The sequence below is a fragment of the Carcharhinus amblyrhynchos genome, chromosome 5, assembly GCF_965287045.1.
Source record: "Carcharhinus amblyrhynchos chromosome 5, sCarAmb.v2.hapA, whole genome shotgun sequence".
NCBI classification, from domain to species: domain Eukaryota; kingdom Metazoa; phylum Chordata; class Chondrichthyes; order Carcharhiniformes; family Carcharhinidae; genus Carcharhinus; species Carcharhinus amblyrhynchos.
The window spans coordinates 72110280-72122592 of NC_137328.1; the positions used below are offsets into that span (position 1 = coordinate 72110280).

At 44.1% G+C, this 12313-nt stretch overlaps 1 protein-coding gene across 2 annotated transcripts in view; it reads right to left on the minus strand.

The window, feature by feature from the left end:
• commd10 (COMM domain containing 10) overlaps nt 1-10893 on the minus strand; it is a 100202-nt gene extending 89309 nt beyond the window's left edge. For both annotated transcript variants that reach the window (XM_080188982.1, XM_080188981.1), the window contains exons 1-2: nt 10799-10893; nt 6121-6211 (exon numbers count right to left, since the gene is read on the minus strand). In XM_080188982.1, the coding sequence (XP_080045108.1) occupies nt 6121-6211; nt 10799-10827 (120 nt within the window). In that variant the 5' untranslated portion in view covers nt 10828-10893. The remainder of the gene's footprint in view (nt 1-6120; nt 6212-10798) is intronic.
• Between the last annotated feature and the right edge of the window lie 1420 nt (nt 10894-12313).

Here is a 12313-nt window from a genome sequence, read left to right on the forward strand (position 1 = left end):
TTCCATGGTTGCTTTCAAAATGAGTTTCAAGGTTTGAATGAAGCATTCTACTGGCCCATTAGTAGCAGAGCGCAGAAGGAATATGTCAAATACCATTTTCTTGTAGGAAGTTGTCAAACTCCTGTGAGACAAATTGAGGCTCATTATTGTTTATCATCTTCACGAAATCCAGAATAACTTCTCTTAGCTTCTCCATGATCTTCACAGAAGAGGTAGATGTCATCACAGTGCCCTCAGTCCATTTACAGTGAGCATGAACCATTACTAAGAACATACCCTTTAAAAGGTCCTGCAAAAGCCACATGCACACATTGCCAAAGCCTCTTCAGGCCATTCCTATGGCTGGAGCGGTGCTAATGGCAGCTGGTTTCCTACTTCACAGAAGAACATGTTTTAGTTTTCTTCTCAATTTCTGCATCCAGTCCAGGCCACCAGAAATAATTTCTTACTACTTCTTTCACGTACACAACTCCACAATGGCCCCTCATGTAGCTTCTCTAATATCTGCTTCCTCAATAGCAGAATGATCACTCATTGAAGACATCCTGACTGAACTGACAGCTCCAATCTCCTGGAATAGTACATAAGACCATGAGTCTTAGGAGCAGAATTAGGCCACTCGAACCATCAAGTCTGCTCCACCATTCAATCATGGCTGATATTTTTCACATCCCTATAACCCCTGACCCCCTTATTAATCAAGAACCTATCTATCTCTGTCTTAAAGACACTCAATGACCTGGCCTCCGCAGCCTTCTGCAGCAAAGAGTTCCACAGATTCACCACTCCCTGGCTGAAGAAATTCCTCCTCACCTCTGTTTTAAAGGATCGTTCCTTTAGCCTGAGGTTGTGCCCTCTGGTTCTAGTCTTCCCTACTAGTGGAAACATCCTCTTCATGTCTACTCTAATCCAGGCCTGTCAGTGTCCTGTAATTTTCAATAAGATCCCCCCTCATCCTTCTAAACTCCAACGTGTGCAGACCTAGAGTCCTCAATCGTTCCTCATACGACAAGCTCTGCATTACAGGCATTATTTTTGTGAATCTTCTCTGGACCCTTTCCAATGCCAGCACAACCTTCCTTAGATTTGGGGCCCAAAACTGCTCACAAAACTCCAAATGGAGTCTGACGAGTTTCAGATTAGGAGTTTCCTAGTAGAATCTTATCCATCACTTCTTGGAGCACAGCATTGTACCGAGTGTATTTTCTCACTATCCTAGCAGTACGTTGTCTACTGTTCAAGGTAGATGTTTCTCTTCAAGCAGCCTGACGAACTACCTAGTAGTGGCAAACTTGAAAATCAATCCGCGTTACAATGTAGACATGACTGTCAGTACTTAATGGTGCAAGTATGTGCAGACAAAAGCAACATCCATCACTGCATTCTACTTGCTGCAAGTGATGGAATTCCTGTGTGGGGTCCAAAAGTGGTTGAGAGGATGATGGTCCACCAGAATCGTAAACTCTCCCCCATACAGGAACTGATGGAATTTCTTCATTCCAAAAATGAACCTCAGTGTTTTCTGTTCAATCTGGGCAGATTTGCTTACGGTTTAAGAAATAAAAGCAATGGGTCTTTTTTTACTGCATGGCATGATGTGGGAGATTATAGCTCCTACACACAAGGAGATGCATCACAAGCTAACTGTATGGGGGAATTTTATGACTTCGCTCATCCCGAAACCATAACATGCCACACGAGGTCAATGGATCTTCCCATTGCCCAGTCCCTGCCAAGTTAGATCCTGTGGCAGGTGGGCAGTAAAATTCTGGTCTAAGAGTAGAGTAGGACCAAAGTGCATGAGAGCTTCAGACTTAAATTATGCCTCTTCAGCTTGCGTGAAGGTGCTATTGCATTGATCTGGCCACTTGTTCTGGCACAAGAGATTATAAAATGGTTTCAGAATTGTTACCAGATTTGGGACAAATCTTTTATAATAGTTCAACAATCCCAGGAAGGTTAATATTCTGAGGAGCAGGTGCCTCTGTTAATGGCTTTAACTTTAGAAGGAGATTTGTAAAGGCCAGTAGTGTTAGCCACGTGTCGCAAATACTCAACAGAGGATTGGAAAAATTCACACTTGTCCTTTCAGACTCAGAGCATAGTCTTCCAATCTCTAGAGGGCGGCATCTTCATCTTCCAGTCAGTCCAATATCATCCAGATAGCACTGGACTCCACTTAGTCCACCCAGGATCTGAGCCATTGCCCTTTGAAACAATGCAGGAGCAAATGTGATACAAAATGGTGATCTTCGGTACCGGAACAAGCTTCTGCGTACCACAATTGTCAGAATTTCGTGTGACTTCTTGCTCACATTCATCTGCCAGTAAGTTTGGCTCAGGTCAGTTTTGGCCTCCTGCCAACCCTGCAAACAGATCTTCAGTGCGAGGCAATGGTTCAGCATACAACATTGGATTTACGGTGACCTAGATGTCTTCATAAAATCCTTACGGATCCATATTTTTGATGACTGGAGTGCACCCGATTCACTGATGCTGACAGGTTTTAGAACTCCAGTCTTCACCAGTCACTTCAAGTCAGCTTCCATCTTCGGCCTAATAGCAAATGGTACAGATCTTGCCATCAGGCATTTCACTTGGCTTCCATCTTTAATTTTCAGTTGGACTGTAATGTCTTCCGTGCTGCCCAAATTTCTGAAAAAGCTGATTCTCCTTTAGTCATCATGTTGACTTCAGCCCAGTTCAGTCAAATCATCTCCAGCCATGTTCAACCCATCAATGCTGGATACTTTCCTTTCACAGTTATACTGTAGAAGTTAACAGCAAACCACTGCAGTACTTGGCCCAGCATAATCATGGATTATTCCAATGGAAGTCCATTATCGCCAACAACGTCTTAGGGTATGATATCTGAAGGAGAAGGAAAAATCTTGCAACTCTCTGCAATTAAGTTGTAAACTTGCTTTTCCAAATCATTCTGACAAATTGGTGATCTATAAAAAAGAAACCCACTAGTGTAATGGTAAGTCTACTATTTCTTTGCTCTAAATAAATTCTATCCTTGACCCCTCTAGAATATCCTCACTCTCCAGCACTGATATTCTCATTAATCAATATGGCCACTCCTCCACCTTTCTTTTATTCCCTGTCATCCCAAACCTCTTATATTCAGGGAAGTACTCAGCCTTGCAATTTTTTTGAGGAAGATCTTCATTATTGCATGCCATATTCCCACAAGACCACCTGTGCTTGCGGCTCACCAACCTTATTTATCACATAGTTCATGCAATTACAATATGAACTGTAAACATAATTTAGACATTATTGCATTTCCTCTTACTCTGACCGTGCCTAATATTATACTCTCTCTTACTTCCATGCTGTCTCTTCCAATCATTATACACCTTGTTATTCCTTTCTAATGTTACATATTTGTTCCCATCGCTGTCAAATCAGTTTAAATCCTACTCAACATCATTAGCACACTACCCGACAAGGACATGAGTCCCTGTTCTGTAGAGATGCAATGAACCCGGCCTGTACAGGCGCTACCTGCAAGATTTTGATAATTCTACTAATTTTTAGAATCTGTCATATCTGTGGATTTTATTCTGTAATTATAGTTTCAAATTAAGTGGTTCAGTTTTGGTTTCCTGTTGGACAATTAACAGTCAGGGGAGCTGGGGAACAGGAAAGCAGTTGTTTGTGAAGAAAGAATAATGTTTTATTGTTTTATCACAGAGCTCCTTTGAGTCCTGAGCTGAAGCTGTCATAACGGCCACAATACAAACAGGTGTCCCATTTTAAATCAGAATAAAGGAACACTGAAAATCAGCCTGAACTTAAGATGACACCTTTTGTTTAACCAAACAATCCATTACTTTAATTAATCCGAACCAGAGAGGAAATCTTTATTCTCTGATATTATGATAAGAAGTGGTCTTAACTGTTGATTTTAATAGCTTCATTGTGCGATTTGGATCCAGATATCTTGACAAGAGAATGTGACTCTATGGCCTCTCTGTAACTGGGAGGAGATGTGCATTTGTTTGAGAGAAAATGTAAACTTAATGTTGCAAAGATGGGGTGACCCAGGAAGATTTGCATCCTATGGCCAGTAGGAGGAGTAAATTTGGACCATGTCCAAAAAGGATGGAGTGGAGCTAAGTTGAGAAATCATTATTCTCATTGGCACAGTGATACCATGGCTTAGGTGTAGAACTCTTTTGGGCACAGTTCAACATCACTTCAAAAGATGAAGATGAGGGACATTGTTGGTGCTGACAAAACCAAGAGTTCCTGGGATTTTGTGGGATGAAAATTTTCTGCATTGCCTTTGCTTCTTCTTGTGCAGGGTAGCACAGTGGCTAGAGCACTTCTGCCTCACAGCACCAGGCACCCAGGTTCAATTCCAGCCTTGGGTGATTGTTTGGAGTTTGCATGTTCTCCCAGTGTTTGCATGGGTTTCCTCCCACAGTCGAGAGATGTGCAGATTATTTGGATTCGCCATGCTAAATTGCCCCTCAGTGTCCCAAGATGTTAGGGCGATCAGTGGGGTAAATATATGGGATTTTGAGGATAGGGCAGAAGTCAGGACCTGGGTGAGAGGTTCTGTCACAGAGTCAGTGCAGACTCGATGAGCCAAATGACTTCCTTCTGGACTGCAGGTATTCTATAATTCTATATATAAAATCTTGCTTAATAAATTCCACTTGATTCCTAAATACTGACTATTCATACTTCGTAGGTCAACTGAGGACCCTAGTGTCAGAATTTAAAAATTTGGACCTTAAAGTTTTTTTTCAATTGGAAGCATTTTACACCTCAAAGTCTTAAACCTTACAATATCGCCCCAGAATTTGTCCCAGTGCCTAGGAATTTAAAACCCTCCCTCTAGTACCATCTCTCCAATCATGCATTAATCTGCTTTATCCTATTTCTGTACTCACTAGCATGTGCCAATAGGCATAATCAGAAATTACTTTGAGGTCCGCCTTGCTAGTCTTCCCCAAGCTCTCTGAAGTCCAACACGCAGAAATGATCTTTCCACCCGTGCGACTGGTACCAATACAGATCATGACTGACCATTCACACAACCCCTCTTTAACCTTGGCACCAGGGAGACAACATACCATCCTGCACCTGCATCTGTGGTGCAGAAATCCTGTACATTCCCTAACCCCAAAGATGTGCTCTTAGGCTGATTGGCTTTACCAAATTGACACTATTCTCCCCTGAATCTGACTAAGTCAGGGGTTCTATTTGTAGATACGCAGGGTAGAATAGGTGTAGGGTGATGCGGCGGCGCGGGCTTGTTGGGCCGAAGGGCCTGTTTCCCGTGCTGGGTTGTTCTTTGTATAAGCTATATTATTAATCTGTGAGGAGAGATTGAACAAACTAGGATTGCAATCCCTGAAATTTAGAAGGTTAAGAGGCGGTTTAGTCAGTTTTCAAAATATCAAGGAAAATCATTACAGAAGATAAAAGAAATCTATTTCTGCTGTTTGGAGAATCTGGGACTGGGGAGCACGTACTGTAAAAAAAAGAGTCAGATTTTTCACGAGTAAAATTAGGAAAGGCTTCGTCAAGCATAAGGGACAAACAGCAACTGATGCAAGCTCAATTGTTAATTTTAAGACTAAGATAGCTAGGTTGTTAGTCAAAGGTATGAAGAAATCACGGGACCAAGGTGGGTATATACAGTCAGGTCGCAGATCAGCTACTGAATGGTGGGCTGAATAGGCTTGAGAGGCTAAAGGACCTACTCCTATCCCTAAGTTTGCTTTGTTTCTATTGCAGATTTGAAGCATTATTTATTGATCAACATACATAGGAAAATAAGTCTGGTTGAATCAAGTGTTTAAAAATCAATACAAGTGGAAATGTTGGGCTTTATACATAAAATCATAACTCCAATGAGCAAAAAAAGAAAGCACAAGTCTGTCCCAAACCCAAAAACAAATCTTTTTTTATAAAAACATCTGTGACCAGCAGGATGAATTCATGCTCTAAACCAAACCAAACAGCACAGCAAATTGTAAAGGGATTCAATCCTTCTCAAAACATCAACAATATACATCATGATGGTAATATAATTTAGTTGTTTCATTCAGATACCCTATTGTCATATATAAAAGTTACATATTTTCCATTAAGTACCTTCAAGTGAAGTTTCTGAAGGATGCGAGACAGCAGTCGTGGAAATTTACCAGAATCAATTCCATTGATTAAGGTTACAGCTTGCTTTATGCTGTACAAAGAGAAAATGAGTCAAATGAATAACTTTACTCAGTCTCTATGTAATTCTAAAAAGCAGATTTGAGCACAAAATTCAGGTGAAAACTTGAGCTCAGACAACAATAGGAAATAGGGACTTTCAACGGCATAATTTGAGGGGCACCGATGTTGATTGAGGGAGAAAGGTTGGGCAGACTCTGGGAGATTACAAAAATGTGTTTTGATAACCCATAAGTTTAAGTCCCTCGTTAAATGGACATTACTGCTGGCAGCAATAGGATGGCACGGTGGCACAGTGGTTAGCACTGCTGCTTCACAGGTCTGAGGACCTGGGTTCGATTCCAGGCTTGGGTTGCTATCTATGTAGAGTCTGCATGTTCTCCCTGTATCTGCGTGGGTTTCCTCCTGTCATTCCAGTTTTCTCCCACAGTCCAAAAGATAAACTGGTTAGATGCATTGGCCATGCTAAATTCTCCCTCAGTGTACCCAAACAGGTGCCAGAGTGTGGGGACTAAGGGATTTTCACAGTAACTTCATTGGTGTTAACGTAAGCCTAATTGTGACACTAATAAATAAACATAAAAACAATTTTCAATGAGGAGCCAGGAAACCTCCCAGAGTCTGCCCAACCTTTCCCCTCAATCAACACCAGTATGCATGCAGCTAGTTATTTACTGTTTGAGGATCTTCCTGTTCATAATTTGGCTGCTGTCTTTCTTTAAATAATAATGATCACAATTCAAAAAGTGAGTCACTTTGAAGCACTTGGGATATTCTCAAGAAATGTGGTGCGAGATAAATGGAGGGCATTTTGTCCTTAAAAAAATTAGCAGTGAACATCAATCCAAATCATGCCGAGACAGCATGTTTTAGGACTCCTTAAATAGTGTCATTTGAGGTCCATTAACTAAAAATAAGTGTGCCTGAGAACTGGAGTCCAAGTATTTAATCTTACTCCCTATTTTATTTGACATTGTCAAGTGAGAGACATAATAATTCAAATGTATGTCATGGCACACAAAACTAGCAAGGGATTCAAATTACTTCATTAAAACAAATAATTACAAACTTCAAGTGTCAAGAGAGGCAGTTTGGCTTTTCTGGTTAAGTGCATGTCAGGTTAGATGCTCATCACATAAGGTAGCATACCAACATTTCCCATATCCTTCACCAGCAGGGTTTTTTAAAAATCCTTTCACAGGATGTGGGCATCCCTGGCTGGGCCAGCGATTACTTTCCATCACTAATTGCTCTTGAAAAGATGATGATGAGCTACCTTCTGGAACTGCTGCAGTCCATGTAATGTGTAGGTCCATCCACAGTGCTGTTTGTGAGTTCCAGGAATTTGAGCCAGTGACAGATGAGGGACGGTAACATAGTTCCAAAATCAGGTCAGTGTGTGGCTTGGCGGTGAACTTGAAGATGTTTTACTGCCCTTGTCTTTCTAGGTGGTGAAGAGGTCGCAGATTTGGAAGGAGTCTGGGTGAGTTGCTGCAGTGTATCTCGAAAGTGGTACGCACTGCTGTCACTGTGCTCCAGTTCGGGTGGGAGCAAATATTGAAGATGGTGGATGGGGTGCCAATCAAACGGGCTACTTTTTTCTGGATGGCATCAAATTTCTTGAGTGTTGTTGGAGCTGCATTCATCTGGGCAAGTGGAGAGTATTCTGTAAAACTCCTGCCTTGAGCAGTGTAGACAGTGGAAAGGCTTTGGGATTAAGGCAGTGAGTTATTTCCCACAGAATTCTCAGCCTCCAACCTACTCTTATAATCACAATTTTTATATGGCTAGTCCAGTTCAGTTTCTGATGAATGGTAACTCCCCCAATATTGACAATGGAGGATTCAGTGATGAAAATGCCATCAAATGTCATGGGCAGATGATTGGATTCTCTCTTGTTAGAGATGGTTATTGCATGGTACTTGTGTCACAAATATTACTTGCCACTTATCACACCAAACCTTAATGTTGGCTAGGTCTTGCTACAGATGTATGTGCTGCTCCTGTGTCAGAGGATTTACAAATAGTGCTGAATTTTGTGCAATTATCCACGAACATCCCTACCTCACTTCATGACGAAGGAGAAGTCATTGATGAAGCAACTGATGATGGTTAGGCCTGGGACACGACTTTGAGGAAATCCTGCAGTGACGTCCTGACATTGAGATGATTGACCTTCAACAACCACAACTACCTTCCTTTGCACCGTGTATGACTTCAATCCGTGCAGAATTTTTCCCCTTATTCCCATTGACTCCAGATTTACTCAGGTTTCTTGATGCCATATTCAGTCAAATGCTGCCTGGATGTGAGGGACAGCAGTTCTCACCTCACCACTGGAGTTCAGCTTCACTGGCAATGCTTGGATTAAGGTTGTAATGATGGAATCCAAACCAAGTGTCATTGAACAGTTACTGCTGTGTAAGTGCACTTGATGGTACTGTTGATGTCTCGTTCCATGATTGAGAGTAAACTAATGAGGCGGTAGTTGATTGGGTTGGATTTGTTCAACTTTTTGTGTGTAGAATATACATGGGCAATTTTCCACAGCTTGGCTAAGGGGGCAGCTAGTTTTGGAGCACAAGTATTCAGTACTATTGTCATGCTTTTGCAGTATCCATTGCCTTCACCAACTTTTGATATCACGTGGGGTGAACTGAACTGGCTGAGAACTGTGATGCCGGGGGCCTCAGGAGAAGGTCGAGAATGGACCATATGGTAATAAAGCTTTTTCCTGACATCAAAAAGGTGATAAGTTTCCTTTCATCTGATTAAGATTTCAGCCACTGAATTTTCTTTGTTTAAATTTCATTTGTTACAATATAATTATAAACAGGCGGGGATGTGAGACTAAGTGCAACTATTCTTTCAAGGATGCATAAACATGAAAAATCCTCTGCTCTGTAATATTTTATGATTCTCAGATAACAACTGTTTATGAAAATACTGAAGCACCTTTCTATTTAGCAAATCTTCAGATCAATGCTTTAACAACTTGTCAGTATGGGTTTCTATTTATCGTTTTACTTCTTTATTTATCAAATAGTATCGAACATCTAAACATCCCCATCCATCAGCACTGGCATCCTCTTGTGATAACTTGGCAGACTTAGATATGAGCAGCTATACCAATCTCCTCCAATGACTCTCCTTCAATGTCCGACTCAATGAGATGGCCCTCATTTGGTGTAATTTACAGATGCCCAACTGTAGCCTGAGTGAACCCAGCAATGCCTTCTCATCTGGGTGGCACAGGAGTACAGTGGTTAGCACTGCTGCCTTACAGCGCCAGGGACCCAGGTTCAATTCCCGGCTTGGGTCACTGTGCAGTTTGCACATTCTCCCTACGTCTGCATGGGCTTCTCCTGGATGCTCTGGTTTTCTCCCACAATCCGAAAGACATGCTGGTTAGGTGCATTGGCCATGCTAAATTCTCCCTCAGGTGTACCCGAACAGGTGCCAGAGAATGCTGACTGAAGAATTTTCACTAATTTCATTGCAGTGCTAATGTAAGCCTACTTGTGACACTAATAAATACATTCTAAATTTTTGTTCCTGCATCTACATTGTTACATTTGCAGCCTTTTTTCCCCAATCCCACCCCATTAAAAGGATCTTTCCTTCATCCCATCCCTCCTCTACTGGCTACTAGCAACATCAACCCCAGACGTGGAATCAGTTTTCACACATATATTGTCAATAGCCATTCTGCCCTTCCAACATTTCTTTTGATTCCACTCTCCTCCATCACATCACTGGCTCTGCACCCTCAACCCCCTGCATGTGTGTTGTCAATTTATTTAACATCCAGTTTTAAATTAACTACAACACTGGGTACAGCACAAATATCCTCTTCAGCCCATGCCATGAATTCTATAATCGAGTTACCAGTTCTAGCCCTGTTCCAGGTTGAACTCACTCAGAATCTTGGCATCTAGCCAACCCCAAACTGAGGTGCCTTAGCCTCTCTATCAAAAGACCAGCAACTTTCATCTCTATAACATCACCCAGGTCTTCCCCGCACAAATGCTGCTGAAACCCCACCTCACCCCACTAAACAAACAGTAAGTTGCTGCTATTTAATAGGAAAATGCCAAATAGGAGAAGTAGGCCATTCGGACCCTTGAGCCTACTTTACCATTTAGTAAGATCATTGCTGATGTGTTTGAAGCTCCATGTTCCCCATATACTAATAACCTGTGATTCATAGAATCCTTAAAGTGCAAAAGAATGCCATTCGGCCCATCAACCCCACTCTGACAATAATCACACACAGGTCCCATCCCAACATGACAACTCCATGTATTTATCCTGCTCATCCCCCTGACACGAATGAGTGATTTATCAGGGCCAATCAACCTAACTGACGCATCTTTGGAGAATGGGAAGAAACCCACGCAGACACAGGGAGAATGTGCCAATTCCAGACAGTGACCCAAGGCTGGAATTGAACCCGGGTCCCTGGCACCGTGAGGCAGCAGCGCTAACCACTGTACCAGCTAACATGAATAAAGGGTAAAGGATCATTGCTGGCTATCAGAGCAGATTTTGATAGGTAAAGTGCAGAGTTTTTGAATCTCTCACTTGTATTTGTTTTTACCTCTGGGTTTCTTTGACAATTGCCGCCATCTGATCTGGAATTTGTCACCAACAGTCTCTCCCTGTGCCCGGCTCGTCCTTCAGCGATCCCGCCGCCCGCTCCCGCCGCCCGCTCTCCGCTCCCGCTCCCGCCGCCCGCTCTCCGCTCCCGCTCCCGCCGCCCGCTCTCCGCTCCCGCTGCCGGTCCCGGTCCCGCCGCTGTTTTCCCCACTTCAGTTCCGCTGCTGCAGGATCATGTGACCAATCAGCTGCCGGTCCGGGCAGCGACGGAAACCCGAGAGGCTCAAATTCAACAACAAGGAAAACGCAAAAATCAGCACAAAAATGATGGATCAGTGCAGTGAGTGGTCAGTGCGGCGAAGGGCCAGTGCAGTGAGTGGTCAGTGCAGTGAAGGGCCAGTGCAGTGAGTGGTCAGTGCGGCGAAGGGCCAGTGCAGTGAGTGGTCAGTGCGGCGAAGGGCCAGTGCAGTGAGTGGTCAGTGCAGTGAAGGGCCAGTGCAGTGAGTGGTGAGTGCAGCGAAGGGCCAGTGCAGTGAGTGGTCAGTGCAGCGAAGGGCCAGTGCAGTGAGTGGTCAGTGCAGCGAAGGGCCAGTGCAGTGAGTGGTCAGTGCAGCGAAGGGCCAGTGCAGTGAGTGGTCAGTGCAGTGAAGGGCCAGTGCAGTGAGTGGTCAGTGCAGCGAAGGGCCAGTGCAGTGAGTGGTCAGTGCAGCGAAGGGCCAGTGCAGTGAGTGGTCAGTGCGGTGAAGGGCCAGCGCAGCGAGTGGTGAGTGCGGTGAAGGGCCAGTGCAGTGAGTGGTCAGTGCAGTGAAGGGCCAGTGCAGTGAGTGGTCAGTGCAGCGAAGGGCCAGTGCAGTGAGTGGTCAGTGCAGTGAAGGGCCAGTGCAGTGAGTGGTCAGTGCAGTGAAGGGCCAGTGCAGTGAGTGGTCAGTGCAGCGAAGGGCCAGTGCAGTGAGTGGTCAGTGCAGCGAAGGGCCAGTGCAGTGAGTGGTCAGTGCGGTGAAGGGCCAGCGCAGCGAGTGGTGAGTGCGGTGAAGGGCCAGTGCAGTGAGTGGTCAGTGCAGTGAAGGGCCAGTGCAGTGAGTGGTCAGTGCAGCGAAGGGCCAGTGCAGTGAGTGGTCAGTGCGGTGAAGGGCCAGCGCAGTGAGTGGTCAGTGCGGTGAAGGGCCAGCGCAGCGAGTGGTGAGTGCGGTGAAGGGCCAGTGCAGTGAGTGGTCAGTGCGGTGAACATAAGAAACATAAGAACATAAGAAATAGGAGCAGGAGTAGGCCATCTGGCCCTTCGAGCCTGCCCCGCCATTCAATAAGATCATGGCTGATCTGTCGTGGCTCAGTTCCACTTTCCCGCCCTCTCCCCATAACCCTTAATCCCCTCTCTTATCAAAAACCCATCAACCCGCTTCTTAAAAATATTTAGCGAGGCAGCCTCCACCACTTCAACGGGCAGAGAATTCCAGAGATTCACCACCCTTTGAGTGAAGAAGTTCCTCCTCAACTCCGTTCTGAACCGCCCCCCCTT